This window comes from Ambystoma mexicanum, chromosome 5q (assembly GCF_040938575.1).
Source record: "Ambystoma mexicanum isolate Mex_15411 chromosome 5q, UKY_AmexF1_1, whole genome shotgun sequence".
Lineage (NCBI taxonomy): Eukaryota > Metazoa > Chordata > Amphibia > Caudata > Ambystomatidae > Ambystoma > Ambystoma mexicanum.
Genome location: NC_090933.1, coordinates 82,335,949 through 82,348,566, shown reverse-complemented (window position 1 = coordinate 82,348,566; position 12,618 = coordinate 82,335,949). Strand labels below are relative to the sequence as shown.

Sequence of the window (12,618 nt, the reverse complement as noted above, 5' to 3'; positions counted from 1 at the left end):
GGTATCAAGGTTGTAGCGGCTGTGGAGGGTACTACTTCTGCTTCTGGATATCGTGAGTGTTCATCTAACACCACTAGGTCATACTCACCTGAGCTCAAAGGGCCATAAAAGTCTATTGCCACTTCCTCCCACACTCCTTTTGAGAGTTTGCTCATATGCAGTCATTCCAGGAATGCAGGGTTTTGCAGGCTGAGGCAGATGTGGCAAGATGTTAGTGTCCTTTTAATCAACTTGTCCATATCTGGGAACCACACTTTGCCCCGTAGCATGCATTTAGTGCCACAGTGACCCTCATGTGCGTTGTCCACTATGCATTGGAGTGTTGCTGGTATGACAATCCGGACTCCCTGCTGTATCAGGGATGATGGGGAGGACAGTTCCTCTTTGGATTTTGGGAGCGTCTTGGTCTGTCAATTGCCTGGTACTCTTGGATGGCATCTCCAGCTGAATTCCATCTCCCATTGCCGATGCATGATGTCACAAGAGTGAGTGTTGCGTCTTCCGCCATGCATGTTGTCAATTCTGCCATGGAGATCACTGGTGGAACTGCCTGATGGACGATGTAATTTATGTACCCATCCGCCCTGCCTCCTGATGTTGTAGGTCCGGCAAGCGGATGTAGAGAAAATAAATCTGCTGGATTTTCATCCTTCCCTAGTTTGTGGAGTATAGTGTACTTGTATTCTTGTAGGCGCAGTCCCCATATCGCTATTCTAGGTGGCATTTGTGCATTCGGCTTCCTGTATATCGTGACATGGGCTTGGTGGTCTTAAATGGTCGTGAGGGGCTTTCCATAGAGGAACAGCTGGAAATGTTCACATGCACACACGACTGCCAGGGCCTCCTTCTCTGCCTGCGAATATTTCTGCTCAGCCTCCACGAGGCTCTTACTGGCATACGAGACGATTCTCCCCTGCGCATGCTCAATCCCTGAGTGATGCGCCAATATTGCTCCAAGTCCCACCAGGCTGGCATCCACCGTGAGCTCAGTTTGTAGGTTGGGATCAAAGTAAGACATGCACACGGCCGCAACAATGTCTCTTCTTATTGTGTTGAATGTCTCCTGCTGTGACAGGCCCCATTCAAAGTTTTTGGCTTGTTTCGTGAGCATCCGGTGCACAGTGGCGCATTGATGCGCTGTCCAGCCCCTTTGCATACATTAGTGTCAGGAGTTACCTCCTGACACTAATGTATGACAGGCTCCCAGAAATCACGTGGTTGTTGGGAGCACATTTCATCTCGGGAAAGAAAGCCTTCCGTATACTTTTGGAAGATGGAAATGCGAGTGTAACAGCCACGGTTTAACTCATGGTCCAAAATATCATACCAGGCTCATAAATGGCGCTGCCATGATTTGTGCCTCACCCTGTGTGTGCCCCTTGTTTCTGGGCATTCCAAAGCGCATCCTGTTTGAGAATTCGGGTTGAGCTTTAAAATGCCCAGAAACGCCCCCTTATTTGCGCAATTGCGCAAAAGGGGGAAAAAGGGCACTTGAATGAGCGCATCTAAGAAATTTAGATGCCGTTTGTGAATTGGGCTGCCACTTTTTTTGGTACTTTTGAGACTGTGACCTTCATATCCCACAATAACTGATTGAAGCCTGGATGATGTGGCGAATAAGTAATCCAAAGTGATCTGAAGTATTCCAATGTAATACACATTGATCTGTGTTAATCAAAGATGATATAAAATCAATGTGATGTAATGTGAAGTACTGTAAAACAATCAAAATAATACAAACATAATCTGAAGTAATTTAGAGGAGTCCAACTTGATCTGAAGTTGTCTGAAGAAACATATGCTAATGCAAAATAATCTGAAATGATATGACGCGATCCACAAATCATCTGACGTGTTTGGAAAGTTATCTGAAAATGATCTGACAATGATCTGCGGTAAATCGAAGTAACTAGAATGAACCCAAACGTCACCTGAAACACTCTGCTTTATGGGGTTATCTAATGTAATGTGAACGAACCCAAGCATGACTGAAAGTCCTCTGAAAGTGATATGAAGCAATCAGAAAAACATAAAATCACTCCAAAGTAAACTTAATGATTTCAATGTATACTGAAGCCCTTTCCTTCTCACAATAAACATTATCCCACTTGCCCATCTACTGCTGCTGACTGAGATATATTAGCCTATAAATAATAACATGTGATCCAACATATTTGATAGGGGTGTATGTGTATATATAGGTTGTTATCTAGTGTGGTTTGTAGGAAAAGATGTTTTTATTTATCATGTTTTCTTGTATATGGAAAAGGTTTAGACTAGCAGGACATGTAACTGGTTTGTATTGTAAAGGGTAAAGGCTAGTACTAACCGGTTATTCATTTTATTGGGACAATGGGTAGACTATTGTAATATATAGAAGTTGTAACGTTATAAATAAAGAACGTGGGCCTCATTACAACTCTGGCGGTAGCCATGCCCTTATTAAGGGCAAGGCTGCCGCCGGAGTTGCATTTTTTACGGCACCCGCGAATGGAACAGGGTCATGCCGATCTCGGCGGACCCGGTAATTGCCCATTTTTCAGGTGCCAGAATCAAGAGCGCCCCGATCCGCATTCTGCCCCATAGGGCTGAATGGGGATGGGGACGTCGGGTGCACCGGCACATTCAGAGTTGTGCCGGTACATATGTATTGCTCTCCCAGAGTGCACGGAAAATCATAAATCACCACTGCAATTACAGAGCCAATACTTTGAAAGCAGAAAGACGCAATAACTTGCAACCACACACTCTTAGAGAATAATGAGCACTTATGCGGCTACCAGTGATAACATAGAAATAACTCGCAGAAGAAACATAGACATAAATCACAGAAGAAGCAAAGAATTCAAAAGGAAATACATCACTGTGAGCGTAACTGGATTCCTCATTGCGCCGGAAGCGGCTGGAAGACCCCGATAACAGCCAAGCCGAGAGCACAGCAGCTCACAGGAATGGCGGACGAAAGCGTCCTCCTCCAGCTGAAGTCTCACCTGACCACCCCCGGGGTTCTGCATATATGCGCACTCCGAAAAGGGGTGGCGATTTCTCGAACCTTCTGGCAACGCACTTGCGCATTGATGAGCAGCCGTTGGTTGCCAGCTGGGTCAACCGACAGTACCCTCAAGGAGCAGAGTGCCTCCCTCCTCTAAAAACAAGCACCACGAAAAACAGTCCCATAGCTCATAACAAGACATAACAAAGTTAGTTTTCCCAGCAGAAATGTCCTTGACTGCATACCAGGTTTGCAAAGCATGTTTTCTTCAGCACCGTGAATCTAATACTCAGCAAAATGCGTGCAGCTTTTCACTGTGGCATGAAGCAAATATCCATCATGGCTCCGAGCGCTCCCAGAATGCACTGCGCACCAGCGCCATTATAGTTCAAGCCTAACAATTCCACCCTTGGATATTTACCTTCCATAGCCCAATGGCAGAGGAGCCGGTCTCTGAAACCGACGAAACATCAAAACTAAATTGGGAATACATTGAATACAACAACAACAAGCTATTATGATAGCTAAAATAATGCAAATGCAAGCAAAAGCCTAACGTAGTGTACCCCCAATATGAGGGATCCATGAAAATAACCAATCCCACCAATTCCCAGTACGATCATGGGACACTTGAGAAATGAGATCCCTCAAACCTTGAATATGACTTTCAGTGGATCTTAGATTGAAACAACACATACCTTCAACTGCGTTACACCCTAAATTATGCTTTAGCAATAGATAATCAACAGCTGCTCTGTTCTGCAAAGTTGCTTTTCTAATAACTTGACTATCAAGGAGTAATTCTTCTAATGCCTGAGAAGTATGATTAAGGCTTTTGACTACTAAACATGTTAATTTCATCAAAGATTTGTAACCCCCAGCAGCTAAACCCCAAACTCCCACTAATGAAAGGGTTAATGCTAGAACCTCAGCTTCTGATAACAAGTGTACATGTGAATCACAATCGGGAGATAGACCCACCGACTCGAAAGTTGACCTTTTACCTCGAGTTATCGCTGGGTGTAAAGGAAACATCATTAGTCCTAATCGAGTTAAAGCACATGGACCTCCGGAAATGTTAGCTGGAATATAAGTGTATGTGATGTTGCCACATGAAAAGAGCCATCCAGTTGGAAGTTTCACATGATTCAAATGACTGGCAGCTATCACTGTATGATTGCAAGACATAGGGCCTCATTACACGGATGGCGGTAAGGATTTACCGGTACCCCTGGTATTTCTGCCTATTCAAATAGCCTATTTTCATCTCCACTTTCGTTTGTACTGCGGGGGTCTCCTTTCCCCCGAGACCTGTAATAGTAAATTGTTTGCCTTTAAATCGTGCTGGATTGCCATGAATCAAAGAGGCCTCCGCCCCGGTGTCTATCAAAGCTCGCACCCCTTGTGTATTTCCTGGTCCCCAAAAAATCTTGACATCAACATGGGGCCGCCCATCAACTTTTATGCGAGCAGACGCTGCCAGAGCTTGGCCGTAGCCCTAGTCAAATTTTGAATGAGTGTGACTCGACTCCGCCTCTAACATTGCACTCACCACCTTTCTCAAATCAGCGTATGCTGGCTGGTAAAGGGAAGGTGTTCCCATAGACTCTTCTTCTTGTTCTTCCGCAGGGGGAGCAGAAGGTGAGGTGTCCCCCTGTGGCTTGGTTACTACCTGTTTCTTAACCTGTTTATAGCGCTCTTTGGCTGCAAGTCCTTGTTTTTTGTATAATTCATACATTACTCTGGTTTCGATGCCATCAATTTCTTCGTGTGGCACACCATCTTTTAACAAAGCCAGAAACATGTCCTTTCAGGACACTCGGGAGTCTCTGCTATCTTGCCGCCTGCCTTCGGTTCTTCTCTCACTACGCCCCTCTCTCTCCCGTGGCTTGTCATCACTCTTGTCCCACTCCCCTAAATCTGCAAGTTGCCGAATGGCATCCACTACCTCATCAGTAGGTTTGCCCGTCATACCTACGAGCAAAGTCATAATGACACTTTTGTATGCGGGTGGCGCAGTTCTAATCACCATGTTTCGAGTTGAAACTGAGAGCGGCACGGCACCCATGTGTCCAGGAGCATCTACGTGAATGGCCTCTTTCATAGCATGCTCTCTGACTTTTTGAATTGCCTCTCTCAAAGTATACCACTTAGTTTCTTCACTAGGCCAATCTGTGGTAATGGGGTATTTACGGTTACATGCTTGGGCTATTAGGTGCAACAAAGACACCTGTGCATCGTGACCATTGTCATCGGGGGGCGGTCCTGCCCTTAAGACCTCCTGTACATTGGTGTCAGTTGACAGGGGTAGAAAACGCGGTGAATCGGTAGAATCTACCAACAACCCTGCAGCACCCCCATCTAGCAATCTCACCATCCATGTCAATAAAGATTCCCCCGATTTTTGGTCATACGGGTAATAATTTCCCCAACCTCCTGCTGGGTGTAATCCTCAAGCGTGGTTAAATCCACCATTCCGCCTGCAGGATTCTGCGGGTGGGGTCAGGCTCGCCGTCTTCTAACGGGCTTAGCCGCTTAGCCGCCACAGTTTTCTGTTTCACTTCCATTTTGGGGTCAGACTCATTGGCGGAACTACTCTCTAGACTGGTTGAGTCAAAAATATCACCATCGCACTTATCCGGATCCCAGTCCACACCAGCGGTAGCGATTACAGCTGCCACCTTTCTTTTGTTGACCCTCCCCGTCTTTTCCTATACTTATACCGGGCTACTCTGACTGCTGCCCTCTCGGCCACAGCCTGATATGTGTCAGCCTTATCTTTAAAAAGTTTAATTTGAATCTGATGCATTAATGCAGTCTGCCTTTCTGCAGCCAGCTCTCTTACTAATCGCAACACCTCATTTTTCATTTCTACCTTTATTTGATGTATTTTCCTATAAGCATGCAAAAGAACCCAACCTCGCCTACCTAATCCCACGCATTCTCTGCCACGTTCCACTGGAACTTGTTGCAAGCATACCATTACATCAGACGGATCAGCATCTCCCAATCTCTGATCCCATGTTTCACTTAGCCCTGCACCACATGCCCACGCCTGAGCCAATTTATCATATGGACTCTTAGTCCAGCCTGGAATGCCAACATCAGAACATTCACCGCCAGCGGTAACGCTCTTTTTCCTGAACAAACTACTCATTATCGCAAACAAAACAAAACCTCTTTATATCTATATATTTTTTCTCTCCACACTGCAATCACTCCCACAAGCACGCACACACCGGCAAAGGAAAAAAAACAACTTCACTGCTCAACAACTTCACTACCCAATTACATTCGCTTGCAAGATAACCGAATCCTATCTACGTTCAAACACATTCTTGAATATTTGGAACAATTCATCACAAATATCCTGTTCGTGACGCCAAAAATGTATTGCTCTCCCAGAGTGCATGGAAAATCATAAATCACCAATGCAATTACAGAGCCAATACTTTGAACGCAGAAAGATGCAATAACTTGCAAACACACTCTTAGAGAATAATGAGCACTTATACGGCTATTTATTAAAAGCTTAGAAGCAACCACTGATAACATAGAAATAACTCACAGAAGAAACATAGACATAAATCACAGAAGAAGCAAAGAATTCAAAAGGAAATACATCACCGTGAGCGTAACCGGATTCCTCATCTCGCCGGAAGCGGCTGGAAGACCCCGTAACAGCCAGGCCGAGAGCACAACAGCTCACAGGAATGCCGGACGAAAGCGTCCTCCTACGGCTGAAGTTTCACCTGACCACCCCCGGGGTTCCGCATATATGCACACTCCGAAAAGGGGTGGCGATTTCTCAAACCTTCTGGCAACGCACTAGCGCATTGATGAGCAGCTGTTGGTTGCCAGCTGGGTCAACCGACAGTACCCTCAAGGAGCAAAGTGCCTCCCTCCTCTAAAAACAAGCACCACGAAAAACAGTCCAATAGCTCATAACAAGACATAACAAAGTTAGCTTTCCCAGCAGAAATGTCCTTGACTGCATACCAGGTTTGGAAAGCATGTTTTCTTCAGCACCGTGAATCTAACACTCAGCAAAATGCGTGCAGCTTTTCACTGCGGCATGACGTAAATATCCATCATGGCTCCGAGCGCTCCCAAAATGCACTGCGCACCAGCGCCATTTTAGTTCAAGCATAACAACATTCAACGTGCTCTGCTCGCGGATGCCGTTACACCCGCCAGGAAAAACCTGGCAGGTGAAACGGCACCCTCAAGTAGAGCACGTAGTATGGCGGTCTGGGAACTACGGTACCGGCATGCTTACCGGTACCGTACTTCCCGGACCGCCATGGTTGTAATGAGGCCCCGTGTCTTCCTATAGAAAAGCCAAATATATTGGCTTAGACAATGCTGATTGTTAAACTTGGCAACAGAAACTCTTGTTTCAGCATTTATGCAGCATCTTGAAGCTACAGGTAACAAATATGGAAATGCAGTAAATTAACAGTTTGTAATATACTAGTAATATATTTTAGTTTTGAATCGAATCCAGAAAAGACAAAAAAAATGTACTGTATTTGATGTATTTGGTAAGTTTGATTAAATATTCAGATATAAAATAAGCTGGTGAAAAACTTCGATATTTTCTGTTTCATATTGTCTAAAAGACCACTGCGTACAAATAATATTTCTTTTTTCAGTAAAATAATACTCCAGGAACTAGAGTTCATAATCTGCTGCTGAAGGAGGAGAACAATATAGAACTAACATTTAAAAATACTTTTACCTTCAACACAGGCAAATAATCTAAATAACAGATGGGCTTATCCCTCCGTTATAGACTGATCAGCAAATCTTCAGAAACGAATGGATTGAGATCATGCAACCACTTTGTTTTATACATTTTGTATTTAGTTTCTCAAAATACATATTTGCTGGTTTTAATGCACTTAAAGTTGTCCTGAACCAGTGCTTTCTAAATATCTGTAAATGTATTAAAAATGTCTCCATGCAGTAATCACAGCGATGAAGATGACCTACCTCCAGCATTGGCAGCTGTTGCGGCAGAAGCAGCGGCAGAGGCAGCAGCGGCGGCGGCAGCGGCGGCGGCGGCGGCAGCAGCAGGAGACGACGCTGTGTCACTGGAGTCAGAGAAAAATGAAATGTCACATACGGGTGATGGGTACAGCCAGCATTCACCAAGTGATAAGGTACCATACAGAAAAGTAAAGGCACATTTAAAACTAGAGATGGGGTCACCACCAGAAAAACAGTACCACACTCAACAGTTCCCTGTATTTTGCAAAGGAATCGAATATGCAGCTTTTCTGTTTTGGATCAATCTGATTTCAACAGCATGCAACATAAGGGATTTTTCACCATTAAATATATCAATGTGTATTTTCCCAATGTATGCTCAGCTCAAGGGCAGGAATGCAATGAAGATGTCTAAATGTAAGTAGAAGGTTCCACACTGCACAGGGTGTCCTCTAATATAAAATGGTTTTTAGCTCATAAACAGCAAATGTTATAGATTTCATATTTTCCTGAAAATATGGACTACACTGATTATATGTACTATGTACTTAATCCAGATCTGGGACGGATTGAGGCGATCATTTAGTGGGTCATCATTCTGCTACCCTTTTTTCAGCTCTTGTTCTCCCTTTACTGATCGGGAGGGGTCACTTGCCACCCTATCTCCCAGTGTGCAGGGGGACACCGCCAGGAACCCTGTTTTTTTAACCAGGTTACAAAATAATTTCTCACTGAAACATTTGTGTCGTAAAGTGGTCCACTCCAACCAACCTTTTGAGTCGCTGGCATGCCATAAAACAGTATGCAGAGTATAACATAACCCTGGAGCTTATTTGCAAATGCTCAGATTCCCCACACTCCTTTGCTGCAAAGATATTTAAGGAGTTGCTAACAACACTAAACATGTCAATCTAATTACATGCTTTGCTAACAAATGTTGGAAAAGCAATGGATTCCAGTCCACCTGAAATGGCAAATATATGCCCCTTTTTTTAAGAAACCTTCTGTTGATCCTGATGACCTGGGCAGTGTCACAAGATTAACATGGATCAGAAAGATGCCAACCACCATCTCCTTAACCAGCTTCCATTTACAGCAACACCTGGGGAAGGGTTTTGTTTTATGAGTGAAACACAAATAAATGACTGGCTCTCTTGCAGGATTGCTCAGATCTTGCCCTCAGCCTTCTTCTACCTCCCAAAGTTAGCACCAAATGGTACACAGTCGCTGTATTTCGGAGGTTCTATGAATCCGAACAACATACAAATCAAATTGATAAAATAAAAGATCTCTTAAGATTTCTTAAGTCAAGTCTGATTTTCTCCTGGGTTTTAGACCCACTGTTAAAGGTTGTTTATGGTTGTGATTTCTAAAATTCTCTTTAAGTCTCAGGGATTTATCTGCCACTCACTGTTGCTGGGCGTCAGGTCTCTCCTCCAATCTTCCTACTTTCCTGGTGCTCTATAATTTGGCTTCAGTGCAATGGGTGGGGGTTCTCCCTCCCAGACTCCCTCAAGCTTGCAATGTTGCTTGCTCAATGGATCCAGTTTCATGCGCAGTATCTGAGGCTGACCCTCTTAATTACCTAGAGGTTTAAACAGACAGGAGGCCCTTCCTGAACTCCTGCTGTCTTTTTTTCCACAACTTTCAACACCTCCATTTCTCAGGGTCCTGATTCTCTGGCTTGTTATCCTACTCTCGGTCTCTCCTCCTCAATGTTCTGCCCCATACACCTACCCACGGGGTCTTCATCCACTCTCTCTTCCATTTTCACGCTATATAATGGCTTCACCTACACCTCCTGAGTGCCAAGCCGTGTGCTTGTTACTCCACAAACTCTGGAACTCCATTTATAGGCTTTGGGATTGCCTCTAATCTTTCCACTGCTTTTCTTTTCTCAGGATCTATTTTACCCTATCCTTCAAACTCCTTCTTTGAGGTATCCTCCTCTCATTCTTCAGCTTCTCCTCACAGTTCATTTACACTTCTCCTGTTATTCTTCCTTGATGCTTCCTTGAACACTTCTGCCATCTCCTTATTCCACTACCCAATGTTCCACCTCTTCTACTTATTGCTCCCCATGATATTATTGTTGTCATGCTTGATCCCCTTCTTCCTGTTAACCACCTGCTCCTGATATTGCTCTTCACGTGAGGCTTCAAACTCTTTCCTCCAAACTCTCATTTCTTTATTTCCCAACTCACTTGCCTCTCTTGCTCGCTAATCTCCCAATTCTCTCCTATGGCCTCCTGCCTCACCACTCCTTTTCCAAAGGCCCATCTCGCTTCGATTCAAATGGCCTGCCCAATGTATAGGTCTGGATAGCTAGTGACTGGCAACCTAATTGATATATTGCTTTCACATTGGGGATTAGTGATGCAGGCCTTCTAGAATGGTGGAGCGGGACTGTGCCTCTATAGTCCTGTGGAAAACTACATTGTGGGCCTGTGGCTTGAGGAAGTAGGTATAGAGGCTACCATTTTAGATTTTCCTTTGGACGGCTTCACAACATAGAGCAATTCACTCACACTGACCCTCCCTCTAAGTATGGTGGTGTCCTATCCTGTTCCCATGCAGCCAATGGAATGACTTGACCACTTTGCGAGCTCCACCAAGGTAATAACACAAGAAGGAGGGTGCACTTGCTCACATTCTTCATTCTCTATATCAATGATTAGAATGATTTTCCTCTGCTACTGGATCCATGTGTTTAAGAATTGAATGGGTTGACTGTTTTTGGCAAAATGTATTCCCGCGACCTGTTGTACACATTTATTTTGGGTGCGCACTCATGCACCTTAAAAAGACATGTGCCAAAACCTTAGCCCCCTGTTGGTGGCATGGTGGGGATAAACAGGGATCCTCACCACATCCCACTCCAGGTTCAGCATCCGAGTGCTTGGTAGCACCTGCCCTCTATGGCACCCACACCAGCCACCTTTATAGTTAGACAGGGGAATTTGTCTGAGGAGGTATCAGCAAATTGAATGGCACAACATGCTCAATGAATACGAATTTGGTTTTAGACCAGATTCAGGGAGAAAATCTGTGCTGATTGCGGGCTATGATAATTATGATCTGCTGTTGATGTAAATTGTGCTCTAGCTATCTGTCCCATTTCATACGGTATGTCTGGGCATTTTGCTTTAATGTCTGCACCACCATGGTCTTCGGGTACTACCTGCACTTGGCTAACATCCATTCATTCATAATAATTGCAGCCAAGTGTTCAAGTCAAATTGTGTTAAAGGAAATGAGCACAATGCAAGGGGGTGCTGGCCAATCAGGATGCTCGGAACGCGGGCTGTATTGTCTGGTTCATGCGCTCATTCTTAGCACATTGGGTGCTGCTAGCCAGTGTCCCTTTCCCTGCCACCCCTCGCCACCCACCTCTTTGCACCCATGTAGTTATCTACATGGGTGCTAAAAGTATGTATAAAAAAAACAATATAGAAAATTACCTTGTGCCGCCCAGCGCCACGCCATGTTTCCCAGAGTCAGTTTTCAATGTAGATGTGTGAATTCATCAACATTGAAAATGGACCCGGGGAACCACGGCGGGCCAAAGAGCCGCGCAGCAAGGTAAGTTTTTTGTTTTTTTAAATATACCATTACCATCAATGTAGGGAACACAGGTGCTAATGGCAATATGCCCCTTGGCTGCAGGCCGACCCTGCTGATAACTGCACCGTTGCCCAAGTTAAGAGGCCGAGCAGGGTCTGCCTTAGATATTGTCCCTTTCTCCATTCCTCAGTATTTCCATCCACTCACTGAGCACTTTAGCTCCGGTTCGTAAATATAAAGATGATACAAACATTATGGTATTTTTTTTATTTTTTTTACAGCGCTCACACAGCCTGCAGGCATGGAGGCGCTGTTATAGGAATTGTTTGTTTTGTGGTTGCATAATTGTTTTTTTTGTCTTAGTTGCGTATTTATAACGCGCTTAAACACCCAGAGGTTTCTAAGCGCGGACCCGGGGATCGAACCTGTGTTGCTTCGTGTTGTCTTGCTTCCAAGGCGCGCACGTTGCACGTTGCGGCTGAGCTATCCTCCTGGGTCACTAACTATACAAGGCCTTTCGCTCATAATGAAAACATTTTACAGAGTGTTTCTCTGAATTTTAAAGGTGGAATTTTCTAAACATTGAATCCATTATAATCAGAAACCCTCTTGATTGGAAACAGACACTCTGACACTTTATAACAACCTGTGGCCACAGAACCTTGGTTGAGTGTTGGCAATTGGAAACCATGTGTCAACCTCAGATCCAAATTTGCGTTGAACTCCAAAACGTCCAACTTTATTGGGGCAGGGTCCTTCTATCTAAAATGGCTGAAGAGGTTGTTCCCATATCTAGTAAATCCCTAGAGAATCCTAGAACAGGCATAGCCGCACTTCAGAAATGTCAAAATGTTGCACGTCATATACCATCCAAAATAACAATGAGAGATTTCTTTGCATCTGATACTCCACTGTTTACACTGTAAGTCCAGGGGAGAGAGAGAGTTAGGTTTACAGCACAGTGCTTGGCTAACTGAGCCATATATGCCATATATGCCACATGGGGCCTCATTACGAGTATGGAGGTAGCCATGCCGGTCTGGGTTCCGGGAATGAGGAATTACTGGCCC

General features: G+C 44.6%; 1 protein-coding gene across 1 annotated transcript in view; it reads left to right on the top strand.

Moving 5' to 3' along the window:
• LOC138497230 (band 4.1-like protein 4B) overlaps positions 1-12,618 on the top strand; it is a 471,210-nt gene that overhangs the window by 266,123 nt on the left and 192,469 nt on the right. The window contains exon 6 of the mRNA XM_069620556.1: positions 7,962-8,157. Coding sequence (XP_069476657.1) covers positions 7,962-8,157 — 196 coding nt within the window. The remainder of the gene's footprint in view (positions 1-7,961; positions 8,158-12,618) is intronic.